The following is a 23,249-nucleotide window of genomic DNA, read 5'->3' as shown; positions in this document are numbered from 1 at the left end:
TTGACATCCTCAGTACCCAGCACTTCCAGGATGAAGGAGCATGTGACCTCCTCCTAAGTGAGAGTGCTTAAGTCTAGCATCAAATCGCTAGGTCAGAGCACTGTCACATGACTGGGGGAGTTACACCACTGCTCCCCTGGGTCGGCAAGACCAGTCCACAATATATATAAGTTTTTTAAAATGCTATCCATCATGCAGTTACTTTTACAGATATGCCTACTGTATATTTGTGTGGTTTTCCTAAAGAAAGCTGCAACAACAGAAATGGCTTTATTACAGCTTGCAGATGTTTATATACAATCCCCATATGTGTTCTACTTTGTAATGTATTAAAAACAGCACCAAGCAAGTATGACAACTGAAGTGTATGCTTTTACTCCATACAATATAAATGCCATGTGCAATAGGAGTGCCTTTTTTCTATGATGGCCAGAACCAGGCCATACTTCCAGGAGGGACAGCTCAGAATGGTGTGCTGTTGTTAATTAGTGATCCAAGACAGTTCTATGATATCATCAGGCTCTAAAATGTGTTACCATGTTTAAGGAATGCAGCCATACAACAAAGCAACGTTGGTTGAAACAGGATATGCATATCTTTGTAAATATTTTGCAAGGAGAAAAAGTTGAATAAGGGTTTCAAAATGTGTATTTGCCAATTGGCTTTGGAGTTACTCGTTAAAGTGACAGTCCACCCAAAAGTAATCCTTCATATATGTCAAGTTTGATAGGCTAAGTCTGCCACTGACGACTTATAACTCTTGGGCAGGTTCTCAAGCAGCAGATGCAGAGGTATGAGCGATATAAAAAGACTAAAAAGGTGCGCACATCCAGTATACAACCACCTGATATTGAGCAGGTAACCCTTTTGCTGCCAAAACAGCCCTGAACTGCTGAGGCATGGACTCCACTAGACCTCTAAACGTATGCTGTGGTATCTGGCACCAAACTCTCAGTAGCAGATCCTTAAAGTACTGTAAAGGTGCGAGGCGGGGCCTCCATGGATCGGACCGGTTTATCCAGCACATCCCACAAATGCTCAATTAGACTGAGATCTGGATAATTTGGCGGCCATGTAAACACCTCAAACTCCTTGTTGTATTTGTCAAACCATTCTTGAACCATTTTTGCAGTGTGGCAGGGTGCATTATCCTGCTGAAAGAGGCCACTGTCATCAGTGAATACCGTTTCCATGAAGGGGGTGTAATTGGTCATCAACAATGTTTAGGTAGGCGCATCACCTCTGTGGGATTGCCTTCATCCCATAGTGCATCCTGGTGCCTTCTCTTCTCCAGGTAAGCAACACACAAGCACCCAGCCATCCACATGATGCAAAAGAAAATGCGATTCATCAGATTCTATTGTTCTGTGGTCAGGTGCCCATTGTAGGTGCTTTTGGTGGTGGATACAGGTCAGCATGGGCAACTTGACGCAGGTCCATATGCAACAAACTGCGATGTGTTCAAACACCTATCAGAACCATCAATAATTTTTTCAGCAACTTATGCACCAGTACCTCTTCTATTGAATCGGACTACACTGGGTCAGTCTAAGCTCCCCACCTGAATCATCAATGAGCCTTGGCACCCATGACCCTGTTGCTGGTTTACCAGGTTTCGTAGGTCCTAACCACTGCAGACCAGGAACATCCCACAAGAGCTGCAGTTTTGGAGTTGCTCTGACCCAGTCATCTAGCCTTCACAATTTGGCCTTTGTCAAAGACACTTAAATCTTTATGCTTGGCCATTTTTTCTGCTTACAACTTCAGGGACAAAATACTGTAGTCACCTGCTGCTTAATATATCGCACCCACTTCCAGGTGCTATTGTAACAAGATAATCAATGTTATTCACTTCACATCAGTGGTCAATGTTATGACTGATTGGGGGGTGTATATATATCTTGAGGAAGATGGACTAAGCTCCATAGAAACTGACAATTAAACACTGTTGCTTTGACTTATGTCTGCAGCAAGACCCAAGAGTGCCTCTATATCTTCTTTGGATTTGTATGGATATCTTTGTTGATGTGGACCTAGGCATTTACCTTACAAATAGAGTGTGGTGGCTACATCTATTTTTATTTTTTTATGTATTTACTTTTTTAGGTTTTGGATAGAATGGGGAACCATAAACATGAACTTTTTTTTATCCAGGTAGGAAGTGAGGAATGATGTCCAACCACAACACAGACATCTCCCCTCACTTCCTGTCCGGTGAAACCACTCTTACCATGACAAGCTTACATCTTAATTGCAATTCTGTTGTGAGAAGTCACCAGCAAGAGGATTGCTAGAATATGCAAAGAAAACACTCCCCTGCTTTGTAGAATGTAAATCGCTGGTGGGAGATTGACACCTCGCTCATCCAGCTGGTGAGGAAGCAACATGTACAAGCAGGTGAGTGTTTCACCTCCCTGCTGTGTCCTATATATCAAACCTTCTATTGAGTATAGCAAGTGTGACATTAGCCAGAGGGGAAATTTCTTGGAGCCCAAGATAGCAGTAAAAGCCTAAAAGGAGTTCTAATCCTCCGCCACATTATCCAAAACTAAAACTAAAAAGTAGGAATTTACATGTTGAGGCATTTATTTGCAGTTCCATATTAGTGAGTATATCATCCTGGGCATTTTTTAATCCCCTTATACTGACCCAAAGTGTAGTCATATAATGAACGATCTTGTGATGAAAAGACGATATTGCTTTTCAGCTGACAAAAAAGGGAATTTTTTTTACCGACATGTCACTAAACAAAATTGGTCCATGTGTTCATAATTAAACACTGGAAGTGCACAGTCCAAAGATTATCCCTGATGATTTGATCACCCTCAAATGAAGGATTATGTAAAAAGAAATTGTGTTTTTGATTTACCAAAATGCCCAATCCCACATTTAGCTTAGGTTCTAATTTAGTATCTGCCTCAACGATACTTCTCACTTGGATGGGAGAATATGCCTGTGGTTTATCTTCTTACAAAGTATATGTGAAGCCGATTCAAAGTTGATCTCAATGCATTAAAAATAAACGCAATCTTTTATGTATGTATACCCTGGCATAGAACTTACCGATGGTAACAGTCCCAGCTGATCTCCCTGCTGCTGGGGACTGGCCGTGGTGGTCTGCTGGGACTGCTGAGGTGAATACTGGGACAGCGAAGGGTTCTGTTGCTGCATTGGGTTGAATATGAGTGAACCACCAGGAAGCTGTTTCAAAGACGACACCCAGTTTGAGAAAAACGTGCAGTGCATTCATTGCAGAGAATGGTCACACAACATACTAAACATATCTAATCTTTACCAAGTCACATGTTACAGGAAACACAGTATAGACACACCATGTGCAGTGGGAGTAAATCAGCTTTTAGACTTTGTTTCCATGTTGTTAGACTGCACTACAGATATTTTCACCACTTAAAACATTTTTCAGGAATGCAATTGAGGTACTTTAGTTATCTCATAGAATGTAAGTGCAAATAGTATATGTGCTACTGGGCTCTTTATTTGTTGTCTGTGCATTTGCACTAAATTCTGCACATAATGAACCAACTTTTCTCTGTTTAGTACCCCAGGTGCCTTATAGCCTCCTTCACACTTCTAAAACAACAGGTCTAATTCACAAAGCTTTAACACAAGCCTAAGGCACTCTATTTTCAGTCATGTGGCAGTTTTTGTTTCTTAAATTTCACTTAAACTAAAATGACTGTCACTTTGTGGGAAAAAAAGGATACTTACCGTGGTGTGTTAGCTTAATGACTTGAGTCTAATAAAAGGCTGAATGTTCTATAGATAAGGGCCTGTTGCATGATAAGTGTGCTACTGGTGCAATCCTTATTACTAAAGCAACCAATCCCTTTCCTTGAGTTATCTCAACCAGAACTGTGCAAATGACAGAGGCAAACTTGCTGTTTGTCATGGAGTACCAATAGATTTTCCTACAGTGCATTTATAAACATTAGGTAGAAAAGGTATACTTCTGTGCAGGATTGTTATATTGATATAAAATGTGTAAATAAATATTTATGTTTATTTGAATATATTTTATGACTGGCATTTCAACTGTCAATGTGCTGTAATATATTTTGCAGTATGGCCTTCAGGAAAAACAGTGTGGCCTTACATAGATTAAGTGTACAAAACTTATCCCCGGGCCCAATTTTACTATCAATTACCACCTCAAAGACTCAGCGATCTGTGAAACGTTTATATATGACTCTCCCCCATTTTGAATTCAACATTGGGTCAGCAAACTATGAGTTTAGTTATACCAATGCATGCAGCCATTTTGAGTGACACCTCATAGTATTACCCTTTGCTCCTCCCCCATTTCTCCATAAAAGTTTATTTAGGGAGGTAGAGGAGGAGTGGAGATGCTGGGTCAGCACGGAGCATAATTAGACACTCCCAGAAGAGGCGAGGGTTATGGCATGTGAGGAGGGGGGGCTGTGCTAGGGAAATAACACTTTCCGGAGTAGTCAAATTTTCTAGCAAGTTTAAAGAAATTGCAAGAGAATAAAGAATAATTTAAAAGGCTTCTGTGGGGCTTTGTGGTCCGAAAGCCCTGAAAAACCGCCCCATGATTGGTCCAACACTAGCTGAACATATCCAGGCCCACTAACCCCTCTCTCAGATAATCCCGAATCTCCACCAGCAATAAAAACTCACTTTTGCCTAATACTCTAATAATCTGCTTGTGGCAGCAGACTGTACACTTCATGGGAAAATGAGTAACAGACATTATTTAATTATACGATGGCAGGATAAACCCCTACTTATGTGGACATATCAAAAACTACATGGTGAACCAACATTTTTTCCTTCAAACAGAGGGAAACCATGAAAGGGACTTTTCCCTTTCAAAAAGATTTATGCCAAAAAATGTCCCAGCAACTAAGTCATCTCCTAGAGCTAGAAGGAATTATAGACACATAGTGAAGACCATACATTTTAATCAGATTTAAGACAACTTGGGATGGAGTGTTTCAGATTTCACTTAGTGATAACAGTGGGAAAGGGCATGAATGCTGGCCCATAAATGCTCTATTAGCACCAGAATAAAGGAAACCTGCTATAAGATTCTTACACATTGGTAAGCCACTCCTGTCAAACTCCACTCGTGGTGCCACAACAAATTTGACCGATGCTGGAGATGTCAGCTAGCCAAAAAATCTATTATTTAGATTTGGTGGGAATGCCCCCACATCTCCCCCTTCCCCACTGGACCATTACAGACCTTCTTACTACATATATAAAAAAAGAATAACCTTATTTTTGTATGTTACCTACAAAATGTTAAGTAAAGAGGGGCAGGGCATAAACATACTGGTGCCACACCATGATGTCAGAGACACAGACTGTTAAACTGGGAAGCAACTAGTGCTGCAACCAAACTAATCGATTATTCAATAATAAATCAATGAGAATAGTTGCCAGGGATTCTCATTATTGATTAGTTGGTTGGATCCCTTAGTGTTCTCCTCCACGCTGGGAGCTGGTGTTTCATCGGCTTTGTGTCACCCCAGATCCCTGCTGCTGGTGCCCAGCCTTAAGCAGCGCATGTCACTTTCTCCTTCAGGTCCCTCCTCTGCTGACTGACAGCAGGCAGTGGACTGGTGCAATAGCCAGCCTGCTATGGGCTATTGCAATTTGAAATAGCCCATAGCAGGCTGGCTATTGCACCCCCCCCCCCCCCCGCCCGCTGTTTTTACATTATTTTTCCATTTCTGTATTTTATTTTAAATTAGGTATGGCATTTATTTTTTTATCCAATTGAAAAAATGATCAGCCAACTAATCGATTATGGAAACAAAAATCAACAGTTGCAGCCCTAGAAACAACATTATATTTATAATTCTTCCCATTAAGCTCTGTTGTGAACACCTAACAGGATACAAAATACACAGCAAAACATAAATTAAAATGCATTTCTATCTCAGCTGTCTTGCAAAGGATTGTTTTAACATGGATTTTCTGCAATTTACTGCAAGATGTTTTTGTGTAAAAGATCTGATAAAGTTTATTTTTACTTTATCATAATTATTGTTTAATATGTCCATTTTTAACTCTTACTTTTGGGCTAAAAGATTATAATTTTATATATTTTTGTTTGCTTGCAGAGCAGGGCTCTTTGATCTGTCCTTTGTGGCAAGTTAATAGTTCCAGTTCAGTGAATGTTGAGGAGCTTTCGTTTTATTCAGGTTCACTACAGCTAAATATCACTATCTCTGTAAACTCAATTTCAAGGGCTGCCCACATACGTTAGGCACTAGCCCAGTATATGCCGACTAGGTCACAGGAGTACATTAAAAGCTCCTGTGACCTAAAAAATCAAAAGCTCCTGTGATTAAAAAATGTACTCCTGTAACCCAAAAAAGAGAATGCCAAAAAATGCTTTGGCTTTGCTTCTCTTTTAATTTAAATAAATCTATGGTCTACTTCATGTTGTAGAAGTACATAGGTAAAACACAAACTAAGAGGAATGTATATTGATTTTGTATATATTTTAGTATTATTGTTACACATGATGATATTTTAAATATTTTGAATTTCTATACTCAGCTAGCACGTGGTGCTCTTAGCTTCTTTTCATATAAGAAAACCCATAATGCTCTGGGAATTCTGTGTCATAGGCATTTCCTGTATTTCACATTTGTTTCTAAATCAACGAATGTATGTAGATTGTAAAAACAAGATAAAAAAAAAAAAAAATTGCCCCAAATGTTTATCTGAAAATCATGAAGCTCTCTACCGGTCTTCAGATTTCACAGGCGAGCAGCAGCAATAAAGAATTATAGTCATTCACAGAAGAAAAAAAAAGTCCGTCCGCACTCTGCAAACTTCTCTGAAGAATTTATTGTAGCACACAGGTACACATCGTCCTGCCATAGATCCTCTTCACTCTAACATGTTTCACCCAATAATGGGCTTAATAGAGAACTATGGGGTAAGTGTTTTTTTTCCATAGTTCTCTTAAGGATCACGGAAGGACATATACTAGCGTCCTCCCGTGACCCATAGCTCAGTATATAGCGAGCTACACCTCGTGGTATACCGAGACCGCCGCAGTCTGGATGGATCCCGACAATACTATCGAGATACACCCGGCTGCGTGATTGATAGCTGGCTCTGCCTATCTAGAGGGAGACAGCTGTGCTCGCCCTCATCCACCCGTTCCTCCAATCAGCGCTGGAGGATCGGAGCAGGGAATCCTTGCAGGGAGCGGTGAATGACAGTCACTGCAGGGAGATGATCGAGAAGTGAGCGAGCAGCGGTATGTGTTCGCTCACTTCCTGATCTATTGAGCCGACGTGACAGTTTCATTGTCACACATCGGCTCGAACTATGAGGATGAGTGATTTTCACTTACCTCTTAGTTCTCCTTTAATTGTAGAGATCACCATGATTAAGCACATTATTGGGTGAAACATGTTAGTGTGAAAAAAAAATGGTGGGACGAGGTGTACCCGTGTGCTACAATAAATTCTTCGGAGAAGTTTGCTTTGTGCAGCCGGACTTTTTTTCTGTGAATGACTGTGAAGTTTGAGCAAGACTGGTTCGGCAGGTAAGCACCCATAGCTCTCTCTAGTGCTGCTGTGAGGGAGCAATGATATGGAGTTATGGAAATTAGCATTGAAGAACTGTTCACTTTACAGTTGATTGGGGGCATGTTAAACTACAAGCTGAGATATTTTTTTTCTCTTTTTGGCAGTGTTATGAGTATGTCAAATCATCATAAGTGTATGTATATAGTTTTATTTTTAAATATTCCACATGTGTTGATGGGAGCTGGTAATTAAATATGTTCTTTGTTGTGGGTTATCACTGTCCAGGGGAGATGCATATCAATGAATTGTAAACGTAATTATAAATTTGTCCAGACCTAGCCTGTTAATGGTATATGGTCGAGACAAGAGACAATGAGATCCATGAACACATTGGAGCCGAGGCCTTTGATTCTCACAATAGGTGCATACACTCTTTTGTCTCTGGCTAAGACCTTCAAAAGATCCTTGTCGCTAGTAAAACAAGCAGATTGTCCCCCTGGTTTAGATAAAATCATGACCTGGGGTTAGCCTCGGGACACCTGCCCATCTGGAATTTCCCGCTCATCTTAAAAGATTTGCATAGAAAAGGGGTTGGAAGTTCCAACAAAGGGTATTTGGAAACATCCAATCCCTATAGGAGAATTCAAATCTGATTAAATGAATCAATGGGAGGCCACCAATCGAAGTCTCTCAATGCTTCCCTACGAAGACCAGAGATATATCAATCAAGGGGCAGGAAGAGAAAAGTGAGTCTTTTAAACCACCAAAATGGGGCCCTCATGTGACGATTAATGGGTAAATATGCCTGTACTCTTTCCCTGGCCAACTGGAAGCACTTTTGTAGCTCCGTACGACGTACGTCCTTGGCAGCGAAAGGGTTAAATGTATGTTTATCGTTTGTCCCTTATATATGAATGTCTGTGTATTTTGCATGTTTAAATCTTTTCTTTGTATTTTGTAGTTAAATAGATTGTTGGTTCACTATATTTAAAAGGAGAACTATGAGGTGAATGAAAATCACTCAGCCTCATAGTTCGAGCCGACGTGTGACAATTAAACTGTCACACGTCGGCTCAATAGATCGGGAAGTGAGCGAACACATACCGTTGCTCGCTCACTTCTCGATCCTGTCCCTGCAGAGAGCAGTGACTGTCATTCACGGCTCCCTGCAGGAATTCCCCCCTTCCCCTCTCCTCCAGCGCCGATTGGCGGAACGCACGGGGGAGGGGGCGGGTACAACTGGCTCTGCCTCTGGATAGGCAGAGCCAGCTGTCAATCCCGCAGCTGGGTGGATCTTTACAGTACTGTCGGGATCCGTCGCGGCTGCGGCGGTCTCAGTATACCGCAAGCGGTATCTCGCGGTATACTGAGCTTTGGGTCACGGGAGGACGCTAGTTTGTGACCTCCCGTTACCCTTAGAACTATGGGGAAAAACACTGACCCCATACTTCTCCTTTAAGTCTTGATACTATATAGCAATATATTTCTGTTATTGTGTTGAGCTCAAAAATCTCATGATTGTAACCTCAGAACTATATACTTGTAAGAATTTATTGTAGCACACAGGTACACATCGTCCCGCCATGGATCCTCTTCACTCTAACATGTTTCACCCAATAATGGGCTTAAAAGAGAACTACGGGGTAAGTGTTTTTTAACTTAAACTAGTAATTTGGGTAACAGCAGTGAGGTTTCCAGCAACCAGTCTGCCACACAACACCCTCATTGACAAAAACTGGCAGTAGCGTGCTACAGGTAGACAATAATGATGTTGGACATAGATGCCAAAAAATACCTCTTGTACAGAGAACCTAAACGTTCTAGTTTAGTTTAAATACTTTCATGGAACTTTAAATAAAACTGCCATATAAGAAAAGTAAAAAAAAAAGAAAATGTGTCCATAAATGTAACTTCTTTTGCACCAGTTAAAAAGCTATTTTTCCTATTCAGTCATGTGTATATGTGTAACCAAAAAAAAAAAAAAGGTTCCCTAGAGGTTTTTGGAAAAACTAAGCCATAATTACCTGAAGTAGATTTAATGGTCTCAAACTGGAAGTATTTTTTATGCCAAAGGGCCCACCTGTTGAAGAAAAGTCTTTTATTTAAAATCAAAACAAACCGGCTGAGAAATATATAGTTTTCAGGAAAAAAGGTTATGTATTATTTTTCTGGATCTTGTTTGGAGAACAGTAAACCATAAAGAGACCTGTGATATTTTTTTTATCCAATTACCACAGGCATATATTTTCAGTGTGGTAGTGAAATAATAATTAAATATACTTACATCATGTCCAACATTAATTGGTAATGTCAATAACACAAGTGATTGTTTAAACGTGTCATGACATTACATTTTTAATTGGTTGTATAATTTTTTCCTCTGACCTACTTTTTTACATTACACTATTTTTTTAAATCAACCGTGCAACAAAACTGTCCATATATGCCCTAATTCTACATATATTTATATTGTAAACTGAAATATAAAATGTGATGGTGTCATAAGGCAATTAGATACATTTTTCTTGTAGAATTTAAGGTTAACACTCAAATACATAGATAAAATATATATTGTCTATAAAAATTGTAAATAAATTTGCATTTTTTTTTTACAAAAAATGTTTTTTAAATTCCAAAATGAGAAAATTGGCTTTTATTTTAATCATTACTAAAGAACACCAACATTGAATTATGAACTCAATTTCATATTTCTATGGTAAGGCATATGAAAGAGAACTTCTATTTTCCTGGATAGGTAACTTCAAGAAAAGAAAAAAAAAAGAGAACTGGTTGATCTAAATATCTGCATATATGTTCACATTTTTCAGAGCACAATAATGTCACCAAACCGCCACCAACAACTAAATGATACTAACCTGCCTGAGAGGCAGACTGCATGGCAGCCGGCAATGAGCCTGGCATTGTACCTGGCACCAGGCCTCCTGGAGGTAAAATGCCACTCAGATTTATCCCTGCGGGGGCTATGGCACCAGTACTACACCCCAGCATGGTATTTGAGCCACTCATCAATGCCTGTGGGCCACTGTGGAACAGGAAAGAAAGTCATATTAATTGCTACAGAGGTTCGTGGAATAAAAGGGAGACTAATAAATGCAAAAAAGGAAACTAACATGTTGTATTAAGACTTTGCGTAATTAACCAATGGCCCTGCTCTAAATTTCTTTCTAAACCTTGTGCCTATATGATACAGCCATTCCCATAGATTTAAAAAAAAAATATTGTTCTGTTTGTTGGTGTTCATTTTTTATATGGTTATGCAAAGACATGTAACATTAAAAATGTAATTTGTAAAATGAATGTAATGCTAGGAAAACTTCCTTCCCTATTTTGTCTCCATGTATCCTTATTTGTAATAACGTGATTGGCAAGCATTTAATTCATAATCTAATGCTTCCGAACATTTTAGCCAAGCTAAGAAAAAAAGGGAAAAAGAAAATTGTGCTTAAAAACAAATCACATTTCTTTAGTCTAGGTCAATGAATGATTGAGGATTCTCATTCATCCTGGCCCAATAGTAATGCCCCAGATTCATGGTCTACTTATTACTCAGTACTTCTCTTAATTGAAAGTTAAAAAACAAATCAGACGATCTATGATAAATAAAAAAAAAAAAATAGAATGCTGTAATTCTGAATCCTATTCTTTCTCGGGCATTTATAGATTCATTTGTAAGTGATCAAGAAAGTTAGAGGATTGGAACTCTAACTTGTACTGGTAACTATCAGCTTGCAAATCCAATCAAGACAAGGATGTGAGCCGAGTTACATTGCATTGTTGGGAAGGTAAAATGAAGGTATATAAATATATAAACTGCATACTATTATAAAAAGGTTCAAAATATGCTCTAAAAACACTCAAAGAATTCTTCCCACTCCCCTGGAGACCGGCCATGTGAAAAACATGGAGGCCGTCACTGCCGACACTCTCTGTACAAATATACTAGCGACCAGCTGCCATGGGAGCGGAGATCAGTTGGTATACTCTCACAGCAAGTTTATAGGAATACCAACTGTGTAATACCCCTTAGCTGATCTAGACTAATTGACAAGAACTGATTGCCTCTTCAAAAATTGAACAGAATACTTGCAAAACTAACTTATGAGTTCAAAATACAACCTATGCAACAATGTTTCAGAAACAGATGCAATTAAAGTGAACCTGTGCCCTGACTATGCACACTTGAAAGAGAACTATGGGGTAAGTGTTTTTGAATGGACATAAAAGACATATACTAGCGTCCTCCCGTGGCCCAACGGTCAGAATATCGTGGGCTACTGCCCGCAATATACTGAAAGTTCCGCAGCTGGGACAGATCCCGACAATACTGTCTGGATCCACCCAGCTGTGTGAGTGAAAGCGGGCTCTGCCTATCTAGAGGCAGAGTCAGCTGTGCCCGCCCCCTCCCCGTTCCTACACTCAGTGCTGGAGGATCGGAGCGGGGGAATCCCTGCGGGGAGCGGTGACTGGCAGTCACCGCTCTCTGCAGGGAGATGGTCGGTAAGTGAGTAGCGTCGGAATGTGTTCGCTCACATCCCCATCTACAGAGCCGACATGCGAGTTTCAATGTCACACATCGGCTCTAACTTACAGGATAAAATTCAGAGGGCCCGAGCGCAAGCTATCCTGAGGGACACTTCTGAGGGAACCAGCTACTAGATGGTTCGATTAGTCTCTCGCCCCTATACCCAGGTCGGACGACTGATTTGCACATCAGGACCGCTGCGGACATCAACCAGAGTTTCCTCTGGCTTCGCCCTGCCTAGACATAGTGCACCATCTTTTGGGTCCTGCCGCGCGCGCTCATGCTTCACCTCCCCGGCGGGGCAGACGAGACAAACAAACCAGCGTACCCAATTGTGCATATAAAATGAAAGCAGTATTTGCTTTTCACATGAATACATTACTGAAGTGAATATTCACATATTGAGTGGAGATTTTAACATCCTTTAGTAAATCCGCCCATATATGTGCACCTTCTAAAAAAGGTTACTGAGGGTAAGAAAATACAAAGGCAAACATATTTTGATTACATCAGATCGCACACCCAAAGACAAACTAGGCATAAATTTCCTTGTGCAGTCCTCAAATCTGGGATCCATAAAATACAGAACTTTAGTATTTTCATCTAGTGAAAGGCATTTGAATTGAATGGTTGGTTAGGTTGCAACAAATATATAAAAAAAACTACAAATTCCATACCAATATAAAGGAGTTCAATATGTTCTCTAATTTAAAAAACATTACACATCTCATCTATATTTTATGAAATACTTGAATTTTACATGAAAAAAAAGAGAGAGCAGATGGGATTGTCCTTCTGATTAATTCTATGATTGTTAGAACCATCAGGACTTTTAAATATATATTTTACTAGGGTGGCACCGATACCGGTATTTCGGTATTGAGCGCCGATATTTTTTTTCCGGTACTCGCCGATACCGAAAGTCCCATTCAGGAAGCCAGGCGGCATGTAATGACTCGCCGCCTGGCTTCCTGATTGGCCAGCTTCCGACCAATCAGGAAGCCGGGCAGCGCGTCATTACACGCTTCCCAGCTTCCTGATTGGCCGGGAAGCTGGTTTCTATGCTCTCTTGTCACAAGTGACGAGAGAGCATGGAGCCGGTTTCCCGGCCAATCAGGGAGCCGGGCAGCGTGTAATGATGCGCTGCCCGGTTTCCTGATACCAGAAGTATCAGGCTAGGCATCAGAGCATTTGGGCGAGCACCACTCGGCATCAGCACTGATACCGTTACTAGTATCGGTATTGGTGCATCCCTATATATTACTGTAACAAAGTTTGAGTACACATTACATATGAGTACATATCATTCACTATGTCAACAAGACAAGCAGATGAAAATAATTATGACAAGTTGCAATACATAATTGTAAAGATGTTTTAAACATATTAGTGCCCATTTAAAAATTTACAGTAACCAATTGCACATTATTTTATTCTCTGTACCCTAAGCTGCTAAAATCTGAGCAGAGTCACTATGCAATGCTGTTTTGCGGTGTCATAAATCCAGGGGTGGACAAATATGAAATTCAGAAGCCAGCCTGTCCAATCCAGGAGGATTTTCAGGAGTCAGCTCCATTAACAACTAGAAAAAACCTCAAAAGTCGGGCATCAGCTGTAATTTTTAAGCGGCACTGGCGAACTGGCTCCTGGGATTAGTCCTGTCCTGCATAAATCCAATTATGTAGAAATTGTCGATGACCATATTGAATATTTATGATGCATAGATACTATGCTGTAACTAGTACATGTTACGACAAAGCAAAAGCAGGGAGTAAAGAGTTAAAACAGAAGAGTAAGATACATGAGAGCTGACTGAAGGAATCTAAAAAGGAGAGACCCGTCAAACACTGTACACTGCAATGGAAGAGATAAGAGAAACAAAGCAGAGCAGTAGAGGATGTACATGAAATGCAGAAATAAAGGGAACACTGTGAGATAGGAGAAATGTTTATTTATTAAGAAGAAGAGATACCCAAAGTTCTAGAAGTTGTAGAAAAAGAAGAAGACCAGAGAAGAGAAAAGCAGTGTAAGTTTTATTTGATGACAATGTACTGTACTGCTGTATAAAACATCAGACGTCCGAGGAATTAAAATAACAAGAGTCTGCACTGTCCTAAAGTGCCAAGTCACGTATCCCTCCCAGACAACACATTAGAAAAATCACAGAATGTATGTATACTTTTATCTTTCTGAAGACATTACAAATAAGTTCAGTATTGTTAATACACCACAATATGTATTGGTTAGGAGTGCCCAAGTGCAAAACTATGCCCATGATATCCTGCTACACAGAAGAGTAATGGTCTTATCCTTCAAATGCTATGGAACACAATGTTTACTTCATTGAATGCAACTTGGCAATCGGGGAACTGCACATTTCTTAAACAAGTCTCATCCCTTGGAAAAGTGCTTTCCGCCTAAGACACTGGTCTTTTTGGAGCCCGTCTGCTTATTGATGCCTACTGGACCATAAACTCCTCAAAAGCTTCAATCCAACAATATGAACAGGGGGGTTCCATGAGATCACTTTTATGAATATGAAATCAGAATAGACAAGAGTGGTGGTCATGTAAGTTCAGCATTAAAGTAGCTGCCGTAAAGCTGGCCATACACCTTTAGGCCTTGTTCACACCAAATGCAGAGCAGATCCGCTCAGGTCTCTGCACACGCAGTGCAGTGGGTTGTGCCGCGTTTTTAATGCGTTCCGGGCTGTTTTTTGGTTAAAAAAAATATATATATTATTTTTTTTAGTTTAACATGGGCTTTCAATGCATTCCAGGCATTTGCATGCGTTTTTGATGTGTTTGCATGCGTTTCAGAGCAGGTAAAATAGGGCTTGCTGCAGTTTTTTTCACCTGCTCTGGAACTGCACGCTAAGATGTGAACTGGAGCAAAAAATACCATTCGAATACATTGGACGCAGTTTTGATCCGGTCTGCAACTGCTCCGCGCTTGGTGTGAACAAGGCCTTAGACTTCCCAAGTTCAGCCCGCAGGAGAAATCACTTGATTCCCTTATCTACGAGGAACAGCATGAAGGAATCTCCCCTGCCTGCTATTGTAGTCACCACCCATGGCTGCTGAATACCCAAACAGTTCAGCCATCAATTTTCCACCCAGCTACTTGACAAAATTGGACTGAAAAATCAAATTTTACAGAGTTGTGTGGTGCAAACAGGGCCACTGACAGCTTGAATTTCATCGGATTTAGCAGCAACTGGCCAAACTTGAGCAGTGTACGCCAGCTTTAGTCAGATTGAAAAAAAAGACATGTTTTAAAAGCAATTCATTCAAACGCTAATGGTCCTCTTGATGTGACTAAACTACAATGGGACAACATGTTAGTAGACAAAAAGAGAGGGTTATTTTTCTTACTGCCTAGGTATGCTAATGTGAAAATTACAATCACACCCAACTTGTCATTTCAGAAAAATTTCCCATTATTAACATTAAGAATAATAAGAAAATGTAAATGTATCAGAACGCTTCTCAACCCCGAACACAGACCTGAACTCACTGTGAAGTTAATAAAAGCTGGAAATAGTGTTTAAACTGTTCAATGTATCCAATTTTCAACTGGCAGTAGGAATGTAAACTCGAAGGAATGTAAACACGGGATTGCAAGTCGCATTATGCCTGCGGTCCGGTGCGATCAAAATAGTGCTTGCAGCATTTTGATCGGACTGGACCGCAGGCATATAATGTGCCGTGCGATCCCGTCCGGCCAATAGCATTGCGGCAGGAGGGCGTGGCTATGGTGCCATTCACTTCAATGGCCCACCACGCCCCCTCCTGCCCCACAAAAAAGTGAACCTGCCGCAATGCGAGGCAGTGGGTTCTGGCCAGAATCGGGCCGGAACGCACTGCATCTGGTGTGAACGGCCCCTAAATGCTGATAGGCAGTTCTAGCAGCACAGCTACCTCTGAAACAAAGACTATTCATCTCCTTTTCCTAAGTAAATATAAAAAACAAAAACACAATGCAGAGTACAGGACCAGATCTGTTAGAGATGCAAAAGCTGCGGAGTGTCAAGATGAAGGGAACTTACCATCCAACTACATTGATGATATTAAGTCCAGCAGGATTTGCCATAACTTGGGTGGATGCAGTTCCCGTAGTTATAGATGTTACCATGGTAGACAGCGGAATGGTCATTACAGGTAACCCCTGACTCAGAGACATTTGCTGCTGAGCAAACGGTCCTATCAATGTGGGCTGCTGTGAACTAAAGCTCGAGTCTTGGGGTGTGGGGGTGACAGAAGGAGTGATAGGAGCGGAGCTGGAAACATCGGGTGGATGCGGTGTCGATGATGGGGTGTTGGTTGGTGTAGGAGTAGATGGTTTGGGTGTTCCAGATCCTGCTCATTGAGAAAAATGAAAAAGCACTAGTACAAAAACACATTTTGTATAAAAAGTGAAAAAAAAAAATCTAAAAAAAAAAAAAAGGACCATGCTTAATGTGATAGGGATTAATATAAAAACGATTAATAAATCTAAGAACTTCAAAAGGTGTGACACGTTTGTTTCACAAAGGCAAGACAACATGGACTTGCTACAAAAAAGACGAAAAGAAAACACGTCGTTAACAGGTCGCAAATGCTTCAAACCCATTTAATAGCAAAACAAATCATAGAAATATAATGCTTTTGTTAGTAGAGCCAAATATCGGCAGTTGAAGCAAACATTCTCATTTTTCAAACAAAAAAACTTAATTGGATTTTTTTAAAAATTTAACACGTTTGTATTTTTCTTTTAAAAATCAATGTCAAACAATCAATGCAACTTTTCAAAATCCAGACACAGGCAACAAATAAAGCCTAACTTAACGAGCAGTTTAAATCGGCAAACCATAATCCAGATGCATCAATACAAAAATGGCGTGCAAAGTATTACAATTTGTTTGATTCAGAAATCAACCACAGCCCGAGTAGAAAAGCCCATCCCTTGCCGGTATGTTGCAGAGAAGGACCCTTGTATGGAAGCAGTGGTCGATCTGCAGAGGTTCAATAAGCCCCTTGCAGAGAGATTTGCTGAATGCTGAGCTATAGTTCTAGTTCAGCAGTAAGTATATCAAACCTCTGCTACCACAAAGAGAGCAAGGGTCATTCTGTACAGCATGCCATCAGCAAAATGTAGTGCCAAGACTGATTTAGTGCTCAGACTGTGGCTGGTTTTTTAAAGAGGGTTTAGAAGACTAGAAGAGCCACCAGCACACCAACAGTCCACTACATTGTCTTGTCTTTATTTGACATCGGATAAACATGACCTCACCTACAAATGCAACATTTCGGCACCCTATGCAGTTCCTTCATCGGACAAAAATAGTGTAAACCGCAAAGGGTCTCTTTTGGATGTGAGGCCATGTTTATCCGACATCAAATAAAGACGAGACGCTGAAATGGACCTTTGGGGTTATGGTGGTTAATTGTTCTATACCTCAACTTATGCACCACCATCCACAGGCCATTTCAGCACCCACTGAATAACTTTAATAGAGATTCCGGTCTGGAGTGTTCTTGCATTTTTTTTTTAAAGGGCACTAACTGTAAGGCTTTTAACACCTTTTTATTTTGATGCGGATAGAAAAGAATTCAGCTGATTTAAACTGAACGTTCGATTGGGCTTTAAATTGGAAGTCCACCAAACACTGATAAGTCTTGTGTTGACACCACTGGGTTCTATCAAATACTAGCCTCTCATAAGCACTACCTATCTTAGGGTCCGTGTCGCTGGGTGTTCTAGTCAAGACTACATTTGCCCTGCTTTGCTTGAAGTTCAAGCACATCTCAGTAAGACATGCTATGTCCACAGATACACATTGCAACACAAAGAAGGTCTCAGGCTCTTGACTGCCATGTGTACTGCCCAATTAAAGTAAATGGGATTTTGCTGACTTGTGTTTGAGGCGCATCTCAACTCAGGTGAACCCACCCACCAACATGATCCCTACTAGAGTTCCATGATGGCACATCTATGCCTTGCTGGGACTATATCACATCACATTTTGCCATTTATGTTAAATTTTATAAGTTATGTGGTCACTTTCCCTAATGATTTGTCTTAGAAAATCATGGGGAAGCCAAAAGCAGCTTTTTGACACTGCTTGGAATTGCATCAGGACCAAATTACATGCCGTCATAGAGACTTTGAGAAAGCTATGGTTTTCAAATGCGATAAGCTCACAAGGTAGCACAACCAAACTGTATCCATCATCAGGTTTGGGTGGTCTTGCACTTTAAGCCCAAAAATGTCTCATTTAAAAGCTAGTCTTGCCTGCAACACATAGCATTACAAATGCCTGACTGACTTCAATGCAACCAAAGTATTTAAAAAAGAGAGGAAAAAAAAAAAATGGAAGTTGCAATGACCTGTAGTCATTTTGCACATATCCAGCAGCTTTCATGCACTCATCATAGTTAAATACTTGTGAGGCAATATTAAATATATATATATTAAAAACATAAAACTTATTATACGAAGTAAATATAGTTCAAAAAGCCATACTGGGTTTTTGTCAACTACTTGACATGCCGTGAGGTTATACACACACAAAAAACAATAACGCTCAGCTTTTTTTTCTTTTTCTTTTAAAAACAGCAGCTTCTAAAATTTCAATCCAAAAAATAGAAATAAAAAATACACTGTAATTGCTTTTTGTCACACTGTAATACCTGGTTTGCATTGCATTCTTAAAGCATAAAAACACAAGTCATTCTAGCAATTTTCCATTATAAATACGTACACACAAAGGGTGCATACAGTGAAAGGAAAAAACTAAAATATATAGCCATATATCAAAATAAAAAAAAAGACAATTACATGAAAAACACAAAATACATACAGTTAACAGAACATATTGCTATCAAGTCTACAAGGCTTTTACAAGCATTGAAGCGCACACAAGCATACACGTTGGTGTCACCAATCCATTAGAAAGAACGGTTTAATCTTGAAGACCTCTACACCAAAGGCCTATGGAGATTTAATGGAGAATTTAGGGCGTGACTCACTTTGTGATGAGCTGGCTGGTGACAGAGCAGCTGGTGAGAGCAAGCCGACTTGATTAAGGTCCACTGACTGTTTTCGAGAGATACTTGGTGGTTTAGATGGAGGCGGAGTTGTGGATTTCAGGTGACCACTCGCCTGTTGGTGACTAAATAGATTACCTAGAAAAAGAAAAAAGAATTCACAAAAGGTTTACATTTAGTAATACTATCAAAGCGTACATTCTTGAAATTGAAATGTAATAAATACATTTAATACAATACCTTTCCTTGTCCCCCCAATCAACATGCAATTACATTTGTTCACTCAAATCAGTTTGCTTTTTAAGAATCACCTATTCTGCCTGCTGGTCTTGTGCTCTTAGTTTGGAGGGCGGGGTTGGCAGGCTCCTGTAAACATCACAGCACCCTGCCTGGGATCTTTTTCAAAATAAATATATAAAAGAACACATACCAGGGACCCCTTCAGATGTGCCTGCTTCTCCCTGCTGGCCAATGGGTGCTGCATATCCTAACTGTGCTTTCTGCTCATTGGTTACAGGTATGTCTCAAGGGATGCCTGAAATGTGTTCTTCAGTAACAAAATGATTGATGGCAGAGAAAGCCAATAGCTGTGAGGGGGTGACTACAGTAAAGATCAGAGGGAAAAGTGATTGAGTTGCCTTGTCGCACTCCTTACCGGAAAGCCCCAAATCAAATGAGGGGGGATGCTCGCAACGACTGCGGATGGCGCCACCAGATAATGTAGGTGAATTGATGTCACCAGCACACCAAGAGTATTGTAGTCCAAAGCGTTCGTTTAGAGAAACGTCATGTCATCAGAACTAGCGCTTTCCGGGCCACGCAGGGTCCCCTTCATCAGGCTCAGCAATACTCTCAAACTACAATACTCTTGGTGTGCTGGTGACATCCATTCACCAGCTTTAAAGCCCATCTCCACACAATTGTATTTATTTGCTTTGGATAGAGCTAGGATGGGGTCTTTTTTTATTTAGTGAGGAAGAGTTAGAATTTCTGATGTTTTGATTGTGATTGTGTTTATTGCAGACAGACAGCGACTCCTGTACAAGATTTTAGGAGTATCAGACCGACATAAAAATGGACAGAAAGTGTAAGTGGATATAGTTGTGGTAAATCACCAGCAGTTTTCTTATATCTCTTAATAAGCTCCCAGGGTGAGATGTCCTCAGAAGAGTTTCCAAGTCTGCCAACCATATGTGCCATTAAGAATCCAAACAAGGGAGTCTCAGTATTCTTTCAGAATTCTCTGGCATGCTACAATACTTGATCAAAGAATCCTGCGGGTAATGATAGACACTGTCAACTCTTCCTATTCACGGAACATGGTGGAAGGGTAACAGTGTCACTTTAATCCCACTGGAATCAAACTGAAACTGCATAATATCAGCTTTGGGCAGATTTACCCTTCAATGTGTTAGTAAGCCCTCCCAAAAATGACCGTCACTTAAAAAAAAAGTTTAAATTAATGGAGAAAATGCCTGTTAATCCTGCCAATCACTTTTACTTTCTTCCCTATGGTGGCAACGATCTGTAGGTTGATCTAGTCTCTGCAGCATTGCCACCACAGTGCACACACACTCATTTTCCTCTGCAGCTTTGCCATGTCACAGGCAGCCATGGTAGCCAGGACGGCTAGTCCTCCGGGGGGTCCTCACTATCATAGTACTAGGTGTACAAAGCCTTCTGCAAAGCCTGCCAGGTTCAGAGAAGCAGTTGGCAGAGGAATACAAAGCGAGTCAGGCATGTACTATCTCTTCAGTTTTAGTAAACTCTGGTGCTACAGTGCGCCTCTGGCCTCAAACTGCACCAACTGAGCCTGGTAATGATCTCAATGACAGCTGGCTCTGAGCGCCTTTGGCTCTGCTGGAATTTAGTTCCACAAGCAGCTTCTATAGCAACATCTTTGTGACAATACAGCAGGGGAAAAATGACTCGGTTTAATGCCGCTCTCACACTGTGCTGGTATCTGTCAGATTTTCCCTTTCTGTCCTAGGTGCTTGGCTGTCAGCCAATGGGGATTTTGGAGCGCTGTCGCCAATCTTCTCTCTTTCTTTCCTATTTAGGTTCAGCTCACTTGTTGCTCTGGGTTTGAGCAGAGAGTCCGTTTTCTCTTGCCAGACCCTCCCCTTTTACCTATTGTTTTTCCTTGTTGTTTCTGGAGCAGTTTTATGATTCCTTGTTCCCTTGGATTCCTCGTATACCCTTGTGAATTCCCTGCTTCCCTGCTTGGCTGTTTCCCTCCTTCGTGTTCCCTGTGTACCAGCTTACTCCCAGACCCTTGTGATTCCCTGTGGTATCACCGTGCATTCATTTGTGAGGTGTGAGTGGCCATACTTGCCTGTCCATTGATTGTTATCCGTTTGTGTGTGCCCTCTCTTCACTCCAGTGTGCCTGCCTTGCCAAGGCTGCCTGGCTTCCCGACCATTCAGGATGCCGGGCGGCGAGTCATGAGGTGCCGTCCGGCTTCCTGATTGGTTAGGAAGCCAGGCTGCCTAGGAACAAGTTAAGCCAGCTTCCTAGCCGATCAGGAAGCCGGGAGGAGGGTCATGACGTGCCGCCCGGCTTCCTAATTGGCTAGGAACCCAGCTTCACTTGTTGGTAGGCAGCCTGGCTTCCTAACAAATCAGGAAGCTGGACGGCACCTCATGACCCGCCGCCTGGCTTCCTGATTGGTCAGGAAGCCAGGCAGCCTTGGCAAGTGAGGCCGGTGTTTTTTCGATAGAACACCGGCATCCCAGGCAATCAGGAAGGCGAGCGATGGTTCATGATCCGCCGCCTGACTTCCTGATAATTGTGGCACATGGCACTGGTATCGGTACTTGGTATAGACTAGTATCAAAAAAAAAATTTTTTTTATCGGTACTCGTACTTGATCCTGAAAAACCAGTATCGGTACATCCCTAATGCTAGGTAACAGTTTTGTCAGACAAGTGTAGCGTAAGCAGCAACAAAAGCACGGGCACAGGAAACTTGCATTAGAGCTCTACATAAATTCCTCTTACTATGCTCCACCAACACAAAACCCTAAATGGCCATTTAAAGGAGGACATCTACCAGTTTGTATGGAATGTTATAATGAGAAAAGAATTAGCCTTTAAACTGTCCAGTTTAGGCAGGAGATTCAGTAGGTAAAAGTGGTTGGAATGGATCTTAGGAAAAGCAGTCGGATTTCTCATTTCCACAATTGCTTTACAACTGCCAGGTGTCATTCTTCTTTAACTACTTCAAGAAAGAGCATAAAAATTACATTTTCATGGTGGAAACCCACTCCCATGGTGTCCATCGAAACCTACTCAACCCCTCCACGCGATGCTCTCTGTGTTCTCCTTTATTGCCCGCTTCCAGGTAGAATAATAGCCAGTATCATTAAATCCCTTCCTGTGAACACAGATTCTAATGGACAACCCCGCTGGATATATGTCATCATGTGCGTCTGGGTTTACAGCAGTGGGTTTACTGATGCGCTAATTGGGCTCACGCAATATTAAGTGCTGTTTGGTGCGGCAGTAAGGAGCACCCACCACCACCAACAACGGGCAAGAAGAGGAAAGACTTGTGACATCACCCAGAATGGCTAGAAGACAGCTGGAATTAGGGTATGTATTTTGGGAATTAAAGAAATAAAAAACAGGTGTTAAGGGGGGCTAGAGATGTGCTTTAAAAATGTGAACAAAACAGAAAATGTCCATCTTTACACAGGAATGCAACACTATACATTTTAAATCCGTCAATCAACCCAAAGTAATTTTTTTACTATGCCTACTGCCCACAGCCTTAATCAGAGAATGTCAGCTTCATCTTAAATTTTACATTACAGACATAGTGGTAGTAAAAGAAAACATCTGTATGGTTTGTGGTGGTGGGGGGGTTTAAATCATGACATCAAGAGGGGAAAAATGTAATCACTAGTATCTTGCATGGATGCAAGAAACCACAGAGTAATTCAGTGCAACATATCCACCCGTTGCTAAAATATCAGATCTTAAAAAAAATATATATCTCTAATGAAGAGAATAGACATATACCTGGAGAATTATTGCCAGAGTTAGAAGGAAGTTTAATGGGAGGTGGCCTGTGCTTGACGCCTTTACCCAGTACAGAGGACTGGATAGAGCCTGCGATACCGTCTGCCTATAAAACAAT

General features: G+C 40.9%; 1 protein-coding gene across 5 annotated transcripts in view; it reads right to left on the bottom strand.

The window, feature by feature from the left end:
* Positions 1 to 23,249, bottom strand: part of SUPT20H (SPT20 homolog, SAGA complex component) — a 78,100-nt gene that overhangs the window by 10,981 nt on the left and 43,870 nt on the right. For 4 of the 5 annotated variants that reach the window (XM_018554278.1, XM_018554307.1, XM_018554284.1 and 1 more), the window contains exons 17-22: positions 23,132 to 23,237; positions 19,092 to 19,247; positions 16,130 to 16,439; positions 10,415 to 10,581; positions 9,563 to 9,618; positions 3,064 to 3,201 (exon numbers count right to left, since the gene is read on the bottom strand). In XM_018554278.1, the coding sequence (XP_018409780.1) occupies positions 3,064 to 3,201; positions 9,563 to 9,618; positions 10,415 to 10,581; positions 16,130 to 16,439; positions 19,092 to 19,247; positions 23,132 to 23,237 (933 nt within the window). The remainder of the gene's footprint in view (positions 1 to 3,063; positions 3,202 to 9,562; positions 9,619 to 10,414; positions 10,582 to 16,129; positions 16,440 to 19,091; positions 19,248 to 23,131; positions 23,238 to 23,249) is intronic. The other variant, XM_018554291.1, reaches the window with a different exon arrangement.

This window comes from Nanorana parkeri, unplaced genomic scaffold (genome assembly GCF_000935625.1).
Source record: "Nanorana parkeri isolate BGI_ZX_2015 unplaced genomic scaffold, ASM93562v1 scaffold8, whole genome shotgun sequence".
Classification (NCBI taxonomy): domain Eukaryota; kingdom Metazoa; phylum Chordata; class Amphibia; order Anura; family Dicroglossidae; genus Nanorana; species Nanorana parkeri.
The sequence above is the reverse complement of the archived record's forward strand: the minus strand, read 5'-3'. Positions and strand labels throughout refer to the sequence as shown.